General features: G+C 49.6%; 1 protein-coding gene across 1 annotated transcript in view; it reads right to left on the bottom strand.

The window, feature by feature from the left end:
• SYNE2 (spectrin repeat containing nuclear envelope protein 2) overlaps positions 1-16,693 on the bottom strand; it is a 254,062-nt gene that overhangs the window by 22,120 nt on the left and 215,249 nt on the right. Inside the window, 2 exon segments of the mRNA XM_023743920.1 lie at positions 2,226-2,388; positions 16,069-16,235. Of these exon segments, the coding sequence (XP_023599688.1) occupies positions 2,226-2,388; positions 16,069-16,235 (330 nt within the window).

Below are 16,693 nucleotides of genomic sequence, written 5' to 3'. Positions count from 1 at the left end.
AAGAGGAGGAACAGAAGGGGCTCTTATAAGCCCTGACCCTGTCACACCACAGCCCCAGGGCATCCCAATGAGAATTCAAGGACAGCATGTCCCTTAACCACTGTGGGCTGCGGGCTTGATCCCAAGTGTTCAGGTCTTATTTCTCGAAGCAATTAAGCAATTTATTACATTTAATTAGTGACAGAAACATAAGTAAGGTTTTTAGAAATGGCCCATACATAATTTGTGTGTGTGACACATTTGTAGTGTTTTTGATGGAGCATTTAAGGCCTGGTCTTAGAAGAATAAACATATGGTAAATTAAAAAACACACAAAAATACTGAGTTTCCTCAGGACATGTGTGGTAGACGGACTATCCTCCCACTTCCATCCCCTTATCCCCAGAACCTGGGACTATGTTAGTGTCCATGGCAATGGAGAGTTAAGGTTGCTATTCAACTGACCTTAGTATAGGAAGATGATCCTAAATTATCTGGGTGGGCCCAAGGGTCCTTAAAAGTGGAAGAGGGAGGTAAAGAGTCAGAGGAAAAGTGACGATGAAGAAAGGCCAAATGCTGGCGCTGAAGGAGGAGGAAGGGGCCGTGAGCCAAGAGATGCGGGAGAGCTCCGGGAACTGGAAAGGGCAAGGTAACGAAGAGAGCAGATTCGAGCCTGAGAACCCGACGACAGCCACATTGCTTATCTGGTCAAAACAGAATCTGCTCACGGGTCTGAGAAGAACAGAGGCAAAGGAAAGCTACTGAAATCTATCTATATAATCTATCTATATAATAGAGGATATGCAAATTAGCCGGGAATGCTGTAATGTCACGACCCAACAGCAGGGACCTGGAGGCTGCATGGCGCCTGGCTGGGGCGAGGGACCTCAGGCCACGCCCCCCACCCCAGTGCCGGGGCGAGGGACCTCAGGCTGCGCTCCCGACCCCAGTGCTGGGCTGGGGGGCGTCAGGCTATGGCCCCCGTCCCGGTGCTGGGCTGGGGGACCTGAGGCTGCACCCCCTGCCTGGTGCTGGGCTGGGGGACCTGAGGCTGCACCCCCTGCCTGGTGCTGGGCTGGGGGACTTGAGGCTGTGTCCCCCACCCAGAGGGGTTTGATGGGGTTAGGGCCGGCCAGGTCTGAGTCTCACCCAATGGGGGTGGGGCTGGCCGGGTCTGGGTCTCCTGCGTTTTCGAAGTGCGTACGGGTGGTGGGCAGGGACTTGACTCTAGGTCCCACGGCGTGCCCCAGACTCTGACAGGAGGGAGATTTTCATATACATTTTACTAATTTTCTTTCATCTCTGACACTTCTCTTATAGAGAAAGGGCAAATAGCAATATTAAAATATTTCCTCTAATTAATTCCCTTTTAATGTGCACGAATTTCGTGCACCAGGCCACTAGTAATAATATAAACAACGATTTTACCAATAAAGACAAGCTTGGGTATAGCAACGAGAAGGCAGGTGAAAGTGAGCCTGTGGAAGGCAGGAAAGTGGATATGATGAGTCAGTGATCAAAAGAGCACCCCAGGCTAGTGTGATACACCGGTAGGACTCAGTGGTTTCAAGGGAATTTCCAGGGTTGGCTCCGAGGGTACGTAAGAGATGACAGGAAGGCAGGGAGCACTGCAGGGTGGCTCCCTGAGCTACTGGTCCAGGCTTGCTCCTATTACACCTTTTCTGTTTTATTTACTTTTTTAAAAACTCCATCAGACACCGAGTATTATACCATGAAAACCTTCCTTGGTGAGAAAAATGGCTTTTCCTTCAATTTGTTGCCTTCCAAAACTATACAGGGGTGGGCAAAAGCAGGTTTACAGTTGTAAAACAAATAATACAATAACTAATAAATAATAATACAAGAATAAACTGTGTTTCGCATTCTCACAACTGTAAACCTACATTTGCCCAACCCTATGTTAACAAAAACAAAACAAAGATCAAAGTTAAAAAAAACACACCACAAAATAAAAAACCCATTGGCCACTAAGATGAAGGTCAGCACCTTAAACATTATTCCAAGTATTTCACAGAGAACTATGTGAATGGCGGTGGAGCGGTGGGCACTGGAGAGGGAGGCCACCCACGTCCAAGAACATGGACAGGCGGTCGGCTTTCTCTGGAAAAACCAACCAGGGTCATGAAACGTGACCGTGCGAGCACACAGCCAAGAGGAGGCAGGTGTGAGCGGGCAGGTGGCAGGCCCACCCACCCCCTCGCAAAAGCCCACTTCTCATGGCCCACCTGCTGCTCGGCGAGCCGCTTCTGTATCTCCTGGTCATCACAGACGTCATAGACCACGGGCTTCGAGAGCTCAGACTCGATGCGAGCCAGCCAGGTGCGAAGGTTGCTCATGTTCTTGTCTAACTGCTGAATAAAAGCAAACGTCTCCTTCAGCTTCTTCACCCTAAACACATGTGCAGGAAAGAGAAAAAGGAGGTGGAACACAACAGTGCAACACGCAGTGGTGAGAATGCTCCAATGGGTGTTGGGGGTGAAGTATACTGATGAACAGAGGGGGTGGCGGGAGCAGGGAGAAGGGGTCAATGGGGGGGGGGGAGGGAAGGGAGACATCTGTAATGCTTTAAACAGCAAAGATAAATGGGGGTGAAAACACACACAACCTATATTGGTCATTGATTTTATAGCGAGAACAACTCTCACCGGATAGGAGCTTTCACAGAGTATGTGACACTTTACAAAGTTGCTGTTGCTGTTGATTTTCAAGCGGACTCAGTTAACCCTCCCAAACAAAGATGAAGTCCTATCATTCCCAGAGTGGGGTTCTCGGGGCCCAGCCCATCTTTCTCTCTAGGTTACATGGCCTCACCTGACCTCCGCCCGCTCTGTCTTGGGCACCCCGAGACTGCAGCAGCCAGTGAATAAAAGCACCCTGACGGGTTGAAGAGCCACACGCCTGGTTCACTCGGTGGTATCTGACCCATGATGCCTCTCCTGGGACTCCCCTCTTGAGCAAGCACAGAACATGTACCAACCCCCCACGTCTAGTCTGAGGGGCGGGGTGCTTACACTTTCGAGCACAGCTCTAATCTCATCCACCTCCCCAATCCGCCTGACTCAAGGGGGAATGACAGCTGCTGAGGGAAAACAGTCTCCATACAGATCCTGAAATAAAATGTTTCCATAGACCACCTTCACAAAAGTCCTAAAGTGGAGGGAGGGAGGGCCTTTTCTGGAGATCTGTGGGATTTTTAGTGAAATCCAGAGACTTGAAGTAATGGCTGCAGTGGGAATTCCCCACTTATCAACACTGTGTTTCGAGGTGCTGTCAGAACCCCATCCCATGGCACCAGGAACAGGAACGGGGGCACCGGCCCTCACTCACAGCAAGCACCACCGTCACCTCTTCCTCGCCTGCCTGTGAACAGCTTCCTCCCGCCCTCCTCGCCTCCCTCCCCACCTCTGTGCTGCAGCCAAAGTACATACGGTAGCATACGTTAGAGATGGCCAGTGATCCTCACTCAAACCCGCCACAGTCCTCGCCCTCCCTGACAACCAGGACAATCTCCTGACTGTTCAGATCCTCCAGTGGTCAGCGGCCTCTGCCTCCAACCCACTCTCGGCAAAGCGGCCCTTCTTCCTTCTCCACTTCTGCCACTGCCCTTGCCCACGTGCTCCCTACACCGGGGCCTCCCGCTTTGTGCTGTGCCTGCCACATGCCGCGTGGGGCTCAGCACCTCCCGAACGCCTGGCGGCAGGCGGTGTCACCAAGTCTTTGTTGAATGAAGAAGTGTGTATAGGACTTCCATCACAAGCTATTTCAGTAGTCCACGGAGTGGTGTGTGTGTGCGCGCGTATTTATTTTTTGCATCCTACAATTGACCAGCTCAACCCCAGGACTTCCTGCTCCAGCTCTTTTACCAGTTAGTTTTATGATTTAGGGAAAATTCTTTTATCTCAAGCCCCCTCATTTCTAGTAGGCCTCTGAGGCCCCTCAAGCTTCAGGGAGGTGGTAACATCCAGGTGAAATTATGGCCAGAATTCTGGAGGTGACCAGACTCTGTTCTCTAAGTCCCATTATATCATCTATGAACTGCGCACCCCTGCAAGGTACCCGACTTTCCTGACTCCTGGTTTCCTGGTTATCTGCAAAGTCATCCACCTTGCAGGTGGTGAGACAAACAAGATGCATGGAAAGCCTTTGGTATAGAGTAAGTGCTCACTAGGGTACTAGCTCTTATTATTGCTAACTGGGATTACATGATGCTATGATGAGGCCTCATTTATACAGCATTGGACCTCACAAAGTCCATCCATAAATATTTCATTTTCAACACTGCTATGAGGTAAGCAGGCTTAGAAGTAGGCTGTGGAGTCTGGTGGTAAAGAGCACAGACTGTGGTCAGGGTCTGAGTTTGAATCCTGCCTCTGTTTAATCTCATCTATAAAACAGTGTCAACAGGATCAGTACCTCCCTTCACTGGGTGGCCGAGAAGGTTGAATGAGATATAAGTACATGGGTGGCATTTGACACAGTGCCTAAGAGAGACACATTCCCAGAAATTATGGTCATATGACTTTCAAGGGGATATGTTTTCCAAATTACATTTTACTGGAAACATTATGAGGAGTTCCCTTCAAAGCCTCATATGATTTATTAAAAAGGAAGTAACGGAATCCAGGGCCAGGCCTGGATGCAGTTGTAATCTAGATCCCTCCTTTGTTCCTGTGGCTTCAGAAGTATACCCTCCTCACCCCAATGCCTTGTCACCCCGATGGCCCAGGGACCAGAAAGAACATCTCCTACAATCCCGAGCTGCCGGGACTCCCAGGCCCATAGGACAAGTTTTCCACAAGTTTGCAAGGGGTGACCTCCTGGTAAGGCTCTGTCTGGAGGAGCAGCCCAGACCTGAGAGCTTCCCCACAGATAGGAGCTCAGGCCCAGCAGCCTTTGCACAGCTCCCCTGTCCCGCCTCCCAGAGCAGCAGCCCCACTGCTTCATCCCGCATCCGGCCCTATTCCAGCCTAAGGACCCAGCTTCTCATTCTAAAAAGAGGGCTAGAATGCAAGCTTTTAAATGAAGGGAGCTAACAAGCAACAAAATGACCTGGTGCAAGAAACTGAGAGGTGCATTGACCTTGAACCCTGTTAATCCCAGGGTGAGGCGTGCAATGAGCAGAGGGGGCGGGGGCGCATGCAGCAGGTGGAGGGATTACTTTCTTGGCTTCCCCAGGTCCGGTACTCCAGGCTGGTGGTATCCAACATGGAGGGCTCAAGACACACCAATGGGATGCAGGAATAAAACATTAGACTTCCTGTTATTGTCCCATTCTTTTTAAATTTCTACACTGGGTATGCTTTATAATTTACAAACTTTATCACTCAAATGGGACGTATGTAGAACATGCTGTCATTTACTGGTGCCAGGCCTGTTGTGCCACACACGCTAGCAACTTACTCAATCCTCACAAATGCTATGAGATCGGCACTACTAATATCCCCATTTGACAGATGAAACAACGAAGGCACTGAGATTAAATAACTTGCCCAACGACATGGTCAGTAACGGACAGAGGCGGGATTCACACCCGGGCAGTCTGGCCCGGAGCTGCAGTTCTTAAGCACTTTCCTCGTGGCACCGCCCACATATAAACCTGCGCGTGCTCATGTGCACATACTGGGGGTACGGGGTGGTTTTTGTTCCCGTTGGCGAACATGATGAGAAGTCTAGACTCCTGGCTCCAGGATGAACTGGGGGAGGGGAGGGTAAAGCCTGTCCACCAAGGGCTGAATTTGGGGTACCCATGTAAGATTCTCCATGGTTTCCTTCCAGTAAACATTTAACCACTCGCTTTGTCTTCGGGTAGCGGTTCTCAACCTGTGGGTCGCCAACCTGTGGGTCGAACGACCCTTTCACAGGGGTCGCCTAAGACCATTGGAAAACACATATATAATTACATATTGTTTCTGTGATTAATCACTATGCTTTAATTATGTTCAATTTGTAACAATGAAAATACATCCTGCATATCAGATATTTACATGACGATTCATAACAGTAGCAAAATTACAGTTATGAAGTAGCAACGAAAATAATTTTATGGTTGGGGGTCACCACAACATGAGGAACTGTATTACAGGGTCGCGGCATTAGGAAGGTTGAGAACCACTGTCTTAGGGTCTTGTGCAGATCCTGAGGCTGCAAAGATAACCGAAAACAGGTCTTCTTCCCAGAGAGCGCATGATCTAATGTAGACATCCCAATACAATATAGGAGATGCTCACTACCTCCCTTCTGACGGAGTAAACGATGTTCACTCCTACCTTCAAATTCGTTTTTTCATAAGCCAGGTGGCCATGCTGTATGTTAAAGATCAGTGCACCTCCGAGCGATCGGGCCACAAGACAATTTGCAGCCACGCTGGGAGTCACAGACGCTCCTAAACCTTGGCTCCATTTTGGGCGAGTGAAGGGCAGCAGAGACAAGCACACAGACCACTCGCATCCTTAGGGCAGGAAGCGAAGGTGGGAGGGAAAGGGAAGAAGGTCACCAAGAAGCTACAAAACATTCATCCGGTCAGGACTGAACATGTTTCTGTGTCCAAAAACACGGTGACAGAGATAAACGCTGCTCCTCAGATACTGTGTTACCACTTACTCCAGGAGCCGGCAGATGTGCTGTTGAGTTTATATCGTTCTCTTCTGCACAGACACTGAGATCTAATTATCACCTTTCCCAGGCCTGGAAGCACGGGTCCTTTGCCACCCCAGGCCCCCGACTTCCTCGTCAGGCCTCATTATTATTGCTCTCGAAAAAGTTTAACTCTTGAGTTAATACTGAGCAGCAAGGAAAGCCATCCAGAAACCAGACGCTGGGCCAGCTGTGGGCAAACTACGGCCCGCGGGCCGGATCCGGCCCGTTTGAAATGAATAAAACTAAAAAAAAAAAGACCGTACCCTTTTATGTAATGATGTTTACTTTGAATTTCTATTAGTTCACACAAACACTCCATCTATGCTTTTGTTCTGGCCCTCCGGTCAAAAAGTTTGCCCATCCCTGCACTGGGCACAGGGAAGCGACCCTCAATACTGCATGTCATCGGCCACCGAGGCCACCGAGGTAGCTCGCACCTCTGCACCTGCCATGGCTCACCCAGGTGCCTAGGCTAACGATGCTCACGTATATATTTCATCAAATTCTATTTCTCCAGAAAAAAGTAAGCATGGCTTTCTGAGCTGCATTCCAGTTCCCAGGATGAAAAAACAAAGTATTTAGGGGCAAAGGGGAAGTTCTTCACCTGTGTGGCCTAATGCAAGACCCAAATAAAAATTCTTATATGAAACCAAACAAGATAAGAATTTTGCCTGAGTGGCTACACATAAGCAGTTCTGCAGGGATGGTGGGTAGAAATGCAGAAAGTAACCAAGGTGAACAGTTTTCCTTTCATCTTAACCAGCAATGGATCAGAATGGAATACCTAAGCGCCCTGCTCTCCCCCCAAAACAAACAAAATCAAGCCAGGTTAGCACCATGCTACGTATCAAGCCCAAGTCTTAGGATGTGACGATGGAGGATTCACCTATTAAATTCACGTACAAGGAATAATTTACATTTTGGTCCTATTCTCTTACATGCTAAAGGGTCTACAGTTAAATGATAAGGCCCCAGAGCAGTATAAGTTAAAACAATTCCACTGCCAATGTGGACAGCTTCCCTTAAAATATACTGAGGAAACAGACTTAAAATACACACAGGGAAACTGAGATAGTTGAAGGATCTGAATGTGTCTAGAAATAAACAGATTCTCAGACCTGTGGGCAGCTGTCAGTTGCTTAAAACACTGTGCTGATTCTGAACAACTGCATCTTTTCAAACGACTAAACATCTTTATCGTAAGATAATCAATTGCTCCCGGATCCTGACGCCTGGTCAGGGGCATGGACACGACCAGGGATTTGAGCTAATTGCCTCTCTGAAGCGTCTGGTCGCCGGAGGACTTCCATTTTGCACACCGTGCAGTCACATCCCTCCCTGCTTGTCAGAGGCTGGCTGCAGACACACACGCATGCTGACACGGGAGAGAACCCATCCCCCGATGGCTGGCACACGCACGCCACAGCCATCTCCTCGGGAATCTCCATTGTCACCACAACGAGGCGGCGAAAGAGCAAGACACAGAGACAGCAGCCTCCCGTCGGCCACAGGCAGAGCTGATGACTGAAATGGCACTTACTGTTGATGAGAAAAAAATCATTCCCGATGCTTAGCGAGGGCTCCAAGTTCCCGGCTGCACCTCCACCTCCCAGGCGCACGGCGGCCCCTCCCCCGGCCGGGCCCGCAGGCCTCTCCATTCACTGGTTCAGCATCTTCCACGGGCTGCCCGCCCCTCGCTGCCACAAAGCTATGCCCTCAGGAAAGGAGGAGACCTGCTTCTTGGCTCCCTGCAATGTTTAATCTCAGTTTTCTCCCTTCCCATAAACGAATCTCTCCGGCCCTTTAACACACACACACACACACACACACACACACACACACACACACGCACAGTCTTTGTTCTGATGCCGCAGGATTGCCGTGCTGGGGGAAGAGTCGCGGTGTTATCTTGGCGATGGGTTATTTATGAAGCGCTATAAACCGACAGAAGAAACATTTTAGATTGGCGCGCGGGCAAGAGGATTTCTGTCTCGTCAAATTCGATTTCTCTGTTTCAGGTTTACAAGAAACGGTGAAATCGGAAGCCCCTGAGCATAACAGGGACATCTTCTTCCCTCCCTCCTCTTAAGGAAGAAATTTCCCTGAGGACAGGGGTGCTTCTGCCCCCTTTAAAAAATATATATATTTGCATTGATTTTAGAGAGGAAGGGAGAGGGAGAGATAGAAACATCAATGATGAGAGAGAATCATTGATTGGCTGCCTCCTGCACACCCCCCACTGGGGATCAAACCTGCAACCCGGAATCAAACCGCGACCTCCTCGTTCATAGGTCGATGCTCAACCACTGAGCCACACCAGCCGGGCTGCCCTGTTTTTGTTGTTGTTCTGGACATCCTGGCTTAGGAGGGGCAGAGGTCATGTAGTCCATTCCTCTGCGTTTTGCAGAACAAATGATTTCTTGTAGCATAAGTGGAGTTCAGGAGTTTGCAGAGGAAGGAATCTTGCCATTTCCCTTGCTAGCTCCTCTCAGGGTTTACCATAGCGCGAGTATCTAAAAGCTCCCTCCCCCCACCCCCCCAACAGCGGTTCTCTACGTGACCCCGAGGGGCTCTGCTTACAGGGGCACCTGGGTTTGTGTCCAACCCCTTTCAGGCTCAGTCCCAGCCTGATTCTGAGACTCAACTACATCAGTCATTTCTCCTGAAGCCCGACGAGACTGGTGACATGAGGAGGGCAGATCTGAAAACAAATGAAGCATCTCACTAACGTGTGCCCACATGCGTGGCTGCCTCTGGGACCTGCTAAGTATGACCCCGCACGGCTCAGTCCCGGGGCCTGCCTGCTGTGGACACAGGCTACTGACTGGCCAGTGGACGGCGGCTGCTGCCTCCTGGGGAAGCTCCCCACCCGGCAGGAGGCATTTCTGCAGGGCCTGGGACAGCAGCCACCGGCTCCAGAGGTGGGATGAGGGGGCGGGTGGGAAGGAAAAGGGACAGGCAGGAGGCTGACCTCACATCTAGCTCTCAGGGTGCTGAAACCTCCAAGTCCACTCTCCCACCCCTGGATCATGCACCCGGCTAGGGCCAGAGCAAGCCAAGGGCATGACTAGCAGCATTGTTTGGTCTTCCAGAATAACCTTGAGAAAACACAGATAGAGGGAGAGCAACAAAAATCTGTATCAGCTTAAAAAGGCACACATCTCCCCGCCCATTCTGCAAGAAATGGAAAAACAATCTTAACACACAGTTGCCATGGTAATCACTCTGGGTTTAAATGACAACATTTTAATTGCGACTCTTGCAAAACAGGTGGGCTGCTCACACTGGTAGGTCCAATGTGCTTTGCTAAAAAGTTTTTTTTTCAGACTTTTTGGTAGCGAGAGAGCTACGGAGTCTAAAGAGGAAGGAGCCATATGGTAGGGAATATGCGTAAGCCCTTCCATCCTCACAGTGGCTTCAGGATGCCAAGTCTCTTACTGACACGACCATCAAGGAGAGATTAGGAAAGAGATAACAACACTTACAACATTTCTTTTTTAAGGAAAGAAAAAGGTCCCTTTTCCCATAATGAACATTTAGGAAATTCAGATCTGCAAAAAGAAAATTAAAATCACCAATGATGCCAACGCCGACAGGTAACCAATGCACACACTCCGGGTTACGTCTGCGCTTGGCTCTCATCTGTTCTCGGCACCAAAGCTTTGACTAGTTCATCCTCAGGCCACTGGAAAGTCCTTACAAACAGCCCCCCACACCCCCATGTCAGAAGAGGCTCCACCAAGAACCAGCAGAGAGCCTCACTAACGCATAGCACCCCTGCCTCCCAGGGCGAGCTAAGGCTTTGATTAGTAACGGGTCAGGCAGTTCTGGGAAACGGAAGTAGATGGGTTTCTAAGGAAGGAGATGAGTTTCTAAGGCGTTGAACTTCTGGGAGTTTGAAATCCAGGGTAGACATAGGTGAGATACGCGTTGGGGTGAGTCTTTCTCTGGCATCGGCCCCACTGAAGGGACAAAGGACAATGGCCGGGGCCCTGTTTTCAGAGCTTTGGTCGGTGGGTGGATCTAGCCAACTTTACATCTTCTTGTCCATCATCCAGCACCGTGTGCCTACCCTGCTCTTACTTCCAGGTAACCCGGCTTCCTCCACAGCGAGGACGGCACGTCCTGCTGGCTCTGAAAGACAGCTTCTGTGATGTCACCGTCTCTCCTGCACGGAGGTTTTGGGGGGTCGCTTCTCAAAGATGTCATCTGAGAAAACGCGGGGAAGAGGCGGCGCTAATAGCTACAGTTTACAAAAGTTTAACTCTTCACGTAACTGTCCCAGCAGCAGAGTGGTATGTAACTGACATTTCATGTCACCAAGTCAGTTTCAGCTTCAGAAGAATCACACCGTTGCACCGAAATGTATCTGGTGCCTCCAATGGCCTCCCCGTGGGTCAGAGTAATAGCGTGTTTCACGGGAGTTCAGATGTCCCCGATGCTCCACGCTGCCCACGGGTCCGCGAGGGTCTCCATGCTCCTGCAGCGGCTGTGATGGAGAGCCCGCTGAGAGCGCTAATGCCCGCCCCACGCCCCACGCGACCTCAGCAAGGAACGCAGCATCGACGGGGCTCCCTCTGCCCCTCGGATGACTTGGTTATTTCAGGAGACATGACCTCCAGGTTCTTTGCCTTAAGGCAGCGGTTCTCAACCTGTGGGTCGAGACCCCTTTGGAGGTCGAACGACCCTTTCACAGGGGTCACCTAAATACATCCTGCATATCAGATATTTACATTCCGATTCATAACAGTAGCAACATTACAGTTATGAAGTAACAACGAAAATAATTTTATGGTTGGGGTCACCACAACATGAGGAACTGTACATTGCGTACCGCATAGAAATCTCTAAGACATACGCCAGGGACCGCACGTTTTTGGGCAAACTGCACATTATTTACATCATCATAATGCACTTTAGGTGTTGTTTTTCAATAATTATAACATTTTTATTTACAAAAACAATTAAACAATTAAAGTTCCTAGTACTTTTTTAACGTATGGTACTGCGTAAAACATTTTCCTCTATGAAGAGGGACCAAACAAAATTTACATAAGTATCTAGATTCGCTCCTTTTTCCATGGGCGTGAAAAACGAGAACACTCATGAGCGGTCCTGAACAGATGGCGCGCGAAACACGAGAACACTCCTGAGCGGTACGAAATGTGTTAAAGGGTCGCGGCATTAGGAAGGTTGAGAACCACTGCCTTAAGGGTTTCATAGAAGCTGACGAACCCTTTACAAGCAGAGGAAGAAGAGCTGTTTGGATCTAAGCCCCCCTCCCGCTCCTTTATCTATATAGGGGGGGGTAGGTTTACAGTTTTGAGCACATGAAACAGAGTTTATTCGTTATTTTATTTGTCTGTTACTGTAGTATTTTCCCATGAACAGCTGTAAACCTCCTTTGCCCCGCCCTGTGCAGCCGCACTAACCTGGCCCGAGGCTCCAGCACCGCATGGAGGGACCCGCGGTTGTCCTGGTGCTTTCTTAACCGGGATCTTGCCCGTGGTGTATCAACAGGGAAACCGAGGCACACAGGCCGCACACCTGCTGACAGAGGGGCAGGCCCAGGATTTCTGACTCGGTGCAGCACCGAGCCCCGCCCTCTGTGGCTGGCCCTGTGCTCCCCAGACCAGCACCACTGGCAGCACCTGGGCACTTGTTAGAACCGCACATTCTCCGCCGCACCTGGACCTGCAGGGTCAGAAACTCTGGGGGTGGGGGTGCAGCACCCCACGTTTTCGGGAGCCTCCAGGGATGCTGATGCACGTTTACGTTTGAGAGCCGCTGTTCTGCAATAAGTGGTAAATTCTACATTGAGCTCTCAGTTTTAGAAAAATTCTGAGAATCTACCTTTAAACCCCGAGGTCTAAAAGGAACCCGGTGCCCCCCCCCCCCCCCCCCCCCGTGCCGAGTGCAGTGGGACAGATGCCCTGGCTGCACCTGCCCTGCGTGGCACTGACGGTGCCCTGGTCAGGGAATGTGCTCCCTGGGCTGCAGTGTCCCCTCCGTACAGCGGAGGCACTGACCGTGCAGGGCTGCTGTAAGAATGAAATGAAATAATACACATATGAGGAGCCTGGCACTTCAGCGTAAACAACACTGGTTTCTCCTCCTATTCACCCCATAGTCTGAAATGATCAGAAGTTTAATGTGCATTTGAGTAACCCTGTAATTCACCTCTATTGTTATGAGAATGAACCTGAGACAACAGGTCTTTTTTTTCCTTCTTCTTCAGTGAATTAAACCTGACTTACTGAGGTCTTGGACTTCTGAAGAGCATTTGTAACTTTGACATTAAAGGCTTATAGTTAAAGTCCTGAAATCATGGGGCTGGGCACCTGTGTAAGGTCTCCCTCCAACTCTTACTATTTTAAAAAAAAAATATTTTTATTGATTTCAGAGAGGAAGGAAGAGGGAGAGAAAGATAGAAACATCAATGATGAGAATCATTGATCGGCTGCCTCCTGCTCGCCCCCTATTGGGGACCGAGCCCATAACCCGGGCATGTGCCCTTGACTGGTATGGAACCCAGGACTCTTCAGTCCACAGGCCAACGCTCTATCCACTGAGCCAAACCGGCCAGGGCCAACTCTTACCATTTTTAACAAGCAATGTTGTCCCTGCCACAGGAGCGAACCCGCAGAGAACCGTGAGCAGGACTGAAAAGGGTCAAGTGTCCAGAACTCTCTGCCAATGAGGCCATTGGTGCTTCCTGCAGGATGGCAGGTCCGGTTGGCCCTGTTCAAATCTAAATTCTGCAGCCTGTGCTCCCCCCCCCCCCCCCAATGACATACGATCAGCGTCAGAGATCAGACAGGTAGCTGATCGTATTTACATTACATTACATGTGAGGCTGAAGGCAGGTCTGAGCTTGCTGCCTCAATCCAGATTCACCTGGAGGGTAAACTCAACGAAGGGTTTCCCAGCCTCTCAGCCTGGCCTTTGCTTTAGGGAACATGAGTTCTTCCCTCCCTCGTTCCTTAGTTCTGAAGGAATTTGGTTCATTTCAGTGTACCAAACTAGAAGGGTCTGGGGTAATAGGAAGGCAACACAACCGCCCGAGTTGGAAGCCTGGTTGCCTCGGGTACTGGCTGGGACTGTGGGCATGTTTAACTTCAGTGCCTCAGTGTTGTCATCTGTAAAATAGGACAATGGCAGCTACCTTTCAGAATTACAATGAAAACTAAGTGAAATCATGCACAAAAAGCACACAGTCAAGAACACAGCTGGCAGGCAATATATTTGCCATTATTTCAGCTCCTTATTTTGCCAATTGCTCCTTCCAAAAAGACCACTGAAATTCCACCTGCCGTGTTTTTCTCTTGCTCACAAGGAACTGGCTGAAGACAGGCAGCCAGAGAGGACAGAGAAAAAAGCAAACAGCCTATTAAACTCTGAAGTGATATAACCAAAGCATGAATGATCGAGAATGGACGGTCACTCTAGTCTTCAGGAAGCACAGGCCATGGCCAGGTACGATGCCACCCTACCCTCCACTAGTGCCAGGTGCCCAAGATGACTTAGGATATAAAGGCAAGGTCAGCAAAGACATACTGCACACAGTTTACCCAACAGAAATGGTCTTATTCTTATGCATTGAAATGTCCATTCACTTCAGCAACTATCTGAAGCACTGCTCTAAGTGCTGGAAACGAGAGCGTCAGAGACACTGGTCTCACGGCGGAAAGACCTCTCTCACTGTTAGATATCACCGAGGCAATCCTCTCTGCTCAGCAAACACGCTCCTTAGACTCAGTGTCCGTAGGGAAAAACACCCACTAAACGCCGGCTCCCCACGCTGGCCCTGTGCCAGACACAAGACACAGCATGTCCTCACAGTGGTCTCGGATGTGAACAGTGCTGTTAGGCACACGACGCAGATTTGGAAACTGAGGCTTAGAAAGACTAGCGCACGACTCAAGTTTCCATGATGAGTAAGCGATAAAGTCAGCACAGGCTCAAAACCTGTGCTCTTCATCCCTACTTGGGTTACCGCCATGGATTTCCATAGTTTTTTTAAAACTGGCAATCGAGAGAAGTTGGATTCAGCCCAGCGTATGCTGCCAGCTAAGTCACCCCAATACTTGCCTTCGGCAGACCCTCCATTGCTAAGAGTCCATGAGTGACTCAGACTTCATTTAGGACACCAAGTCTGAAGTTGAGATTTAAGGTCTTCTCGGACTTGGCCCCAGCCTAGCTTTGTAGCGTCACCTCCCACGCCCACAGAGCCTCTTGTCACTTCCTGAGGGACTTGCACACTGCTCAGCCCCTGTACCTTTTTGCTCACAACACGCGTCTGTCGGACTCTGCCATCAGTAACACTGAGGAACCCCAAGCCCTCATTCGGACCATCTGGGAACGCCACTCTTCTGCGAGGCTCTTCCTAATCCCCGCCCCTCTCGGGGAAGATGAGAGCTGAGCCCTCAAACCACTTGGCTTTACAGCTGCTCAGATGTCGCTCCCATCAATGTAACTGACTCATCTTCCTTCCTGTCTGTAGTTCTCAAGGCACTCAGCCTGGTGCCTTTGCTGCAGGTTTATAGTGAACGCTGAGGCAGAGGAAATGCCAAATTATCAAGAGGATCTTGTTTTCATCACACCCCGATACTCCATCACCTTGCAGGTTCTCCGGTATATTACACATACATGTGTTCAAAACACAAAAAGACTGGCTACACACAAAGTCGCATGCGTGGGCCCAAAGCCCAGGGACTGGTTTTTGTACGTCAGGTTGCAATTAACAAAACAAAACAAAAACACTTTAATTGGGGCCTGTCTTTGGAAAGAGAATTTGAAAACAAAAAACATTTAAAAGCTTTGAGTGGCTTTATCACCATCATCCTCCCTTTGCGAGAAGATGAAATTATCAGTCCTGTTTCCGATAAGGTTGCCCTGGAGGATAGAGCTTTGATCTGTAGCCAGGCGGTACTTCCCGCGTCCCCACCTTAGCACCAGATGCCCACGGCACTTGGCACACCCAGCACTCCACCTTGAGTGTGCCAAGCCCCTGCCATGGGGGGAGCAGCACCTAGAAATCAGGCCTGCGCCCTGACCCACTTGCATTTGCCACCCACGGGCAAGAACCGGCAGGCGTGATTTCATCTGGGGACTCGCAGGCCCTAAAGCAGAGTCACAATTTCTAAACAATTCCTCCTCAAGGATCTCTTTTCAAAGTAAGTTTTTCTAACTCTCATTTAAACCTAATCCAATTCATGTGAAATTTCAAGGTAAAGAAAAAAAAAAACTATTAAAGTAGGATTTGCCAGAATATCTTTCTATATTGTTGAAATGAATTCCATTCATTCTTACCCACCGCTGCCTCTGTCTGTACAGTTGTAAGCCCGCTGGATTACAAGGCGGGTTCAGTGCCTCGCCGGCGGAGCAGCCACTGCACTGGCGAGTAGGAATCATCCTCTGGCCATTTCTTACCTGGATCCAATGACGTCGAAAAGATGCTGCCAGCGGTCGTTGATTTTACTGAGCTTGTCATCGATCTCGGCCGCTCTGGTCTGGTTGCTGGCCTTGATCAACTGGTCACCCATCTGCTTTAACTGCAACTTGTTCTCGCTGAACAGGTTTATTTCTTCCATGCAGTCCTGGCAAAGGCACCAAAGCAAAGCTTCAGTGACTGCCCAAAATTCGTTCCTTTGCCAGGCAATAAATACACAGCTGCCTCTTGGAAAAAATGTTTTTAATTAAAAAACTTCTCAGACCTGTTAATACAACTCTTCAGTGAGCAGCTAAGAAGCCAAGCAGTGCCCACTCAGCACACGTGGGATACACAAGGCCGTGGTTACTTACAGCCCCGGCTTCCCCTCGCCGAGTTCTTCTAATCTCGCCTACTTGGGAGTGAGGACACCTGCGTCTAAGTAAATTAGCCTACAGAGTCAGCGTTTTCCTGAGCGGCAAGAATGCTTCTCCCTTTCTCTGTGGCTATTAGTAACCTCCAAAATGATGAGCTCCATTACTGTTGGCCTCTCTCCCCTTTGGCAAGGGGGGCTCTGTAATAATAACAACTAGAAAAAACCATAACTCACCCGGAGTGTAAACAGAC

This window comes from Myotis lucifugus, unplaced genomic scaffold, assembly GCF_000147115.1.
Source record: "Myotis lucifugus unplaced genomic scaffold, Myoluc2.0 scaffold_419, whole genome shotgun sequence".
NCBI classification, from domain to species: domain Eukaryota; kingdom Metazoa; phylum Chordata; class Mammalia; order Chiroptera; family Vespertilionidae; genus Myotis; species Myotis lucifugus.
The sequence above is the reverse complement of the archived record's forward strand: the minus strand, read 5'-3'. Positions and strand labels throughout refer to the sequence as shown.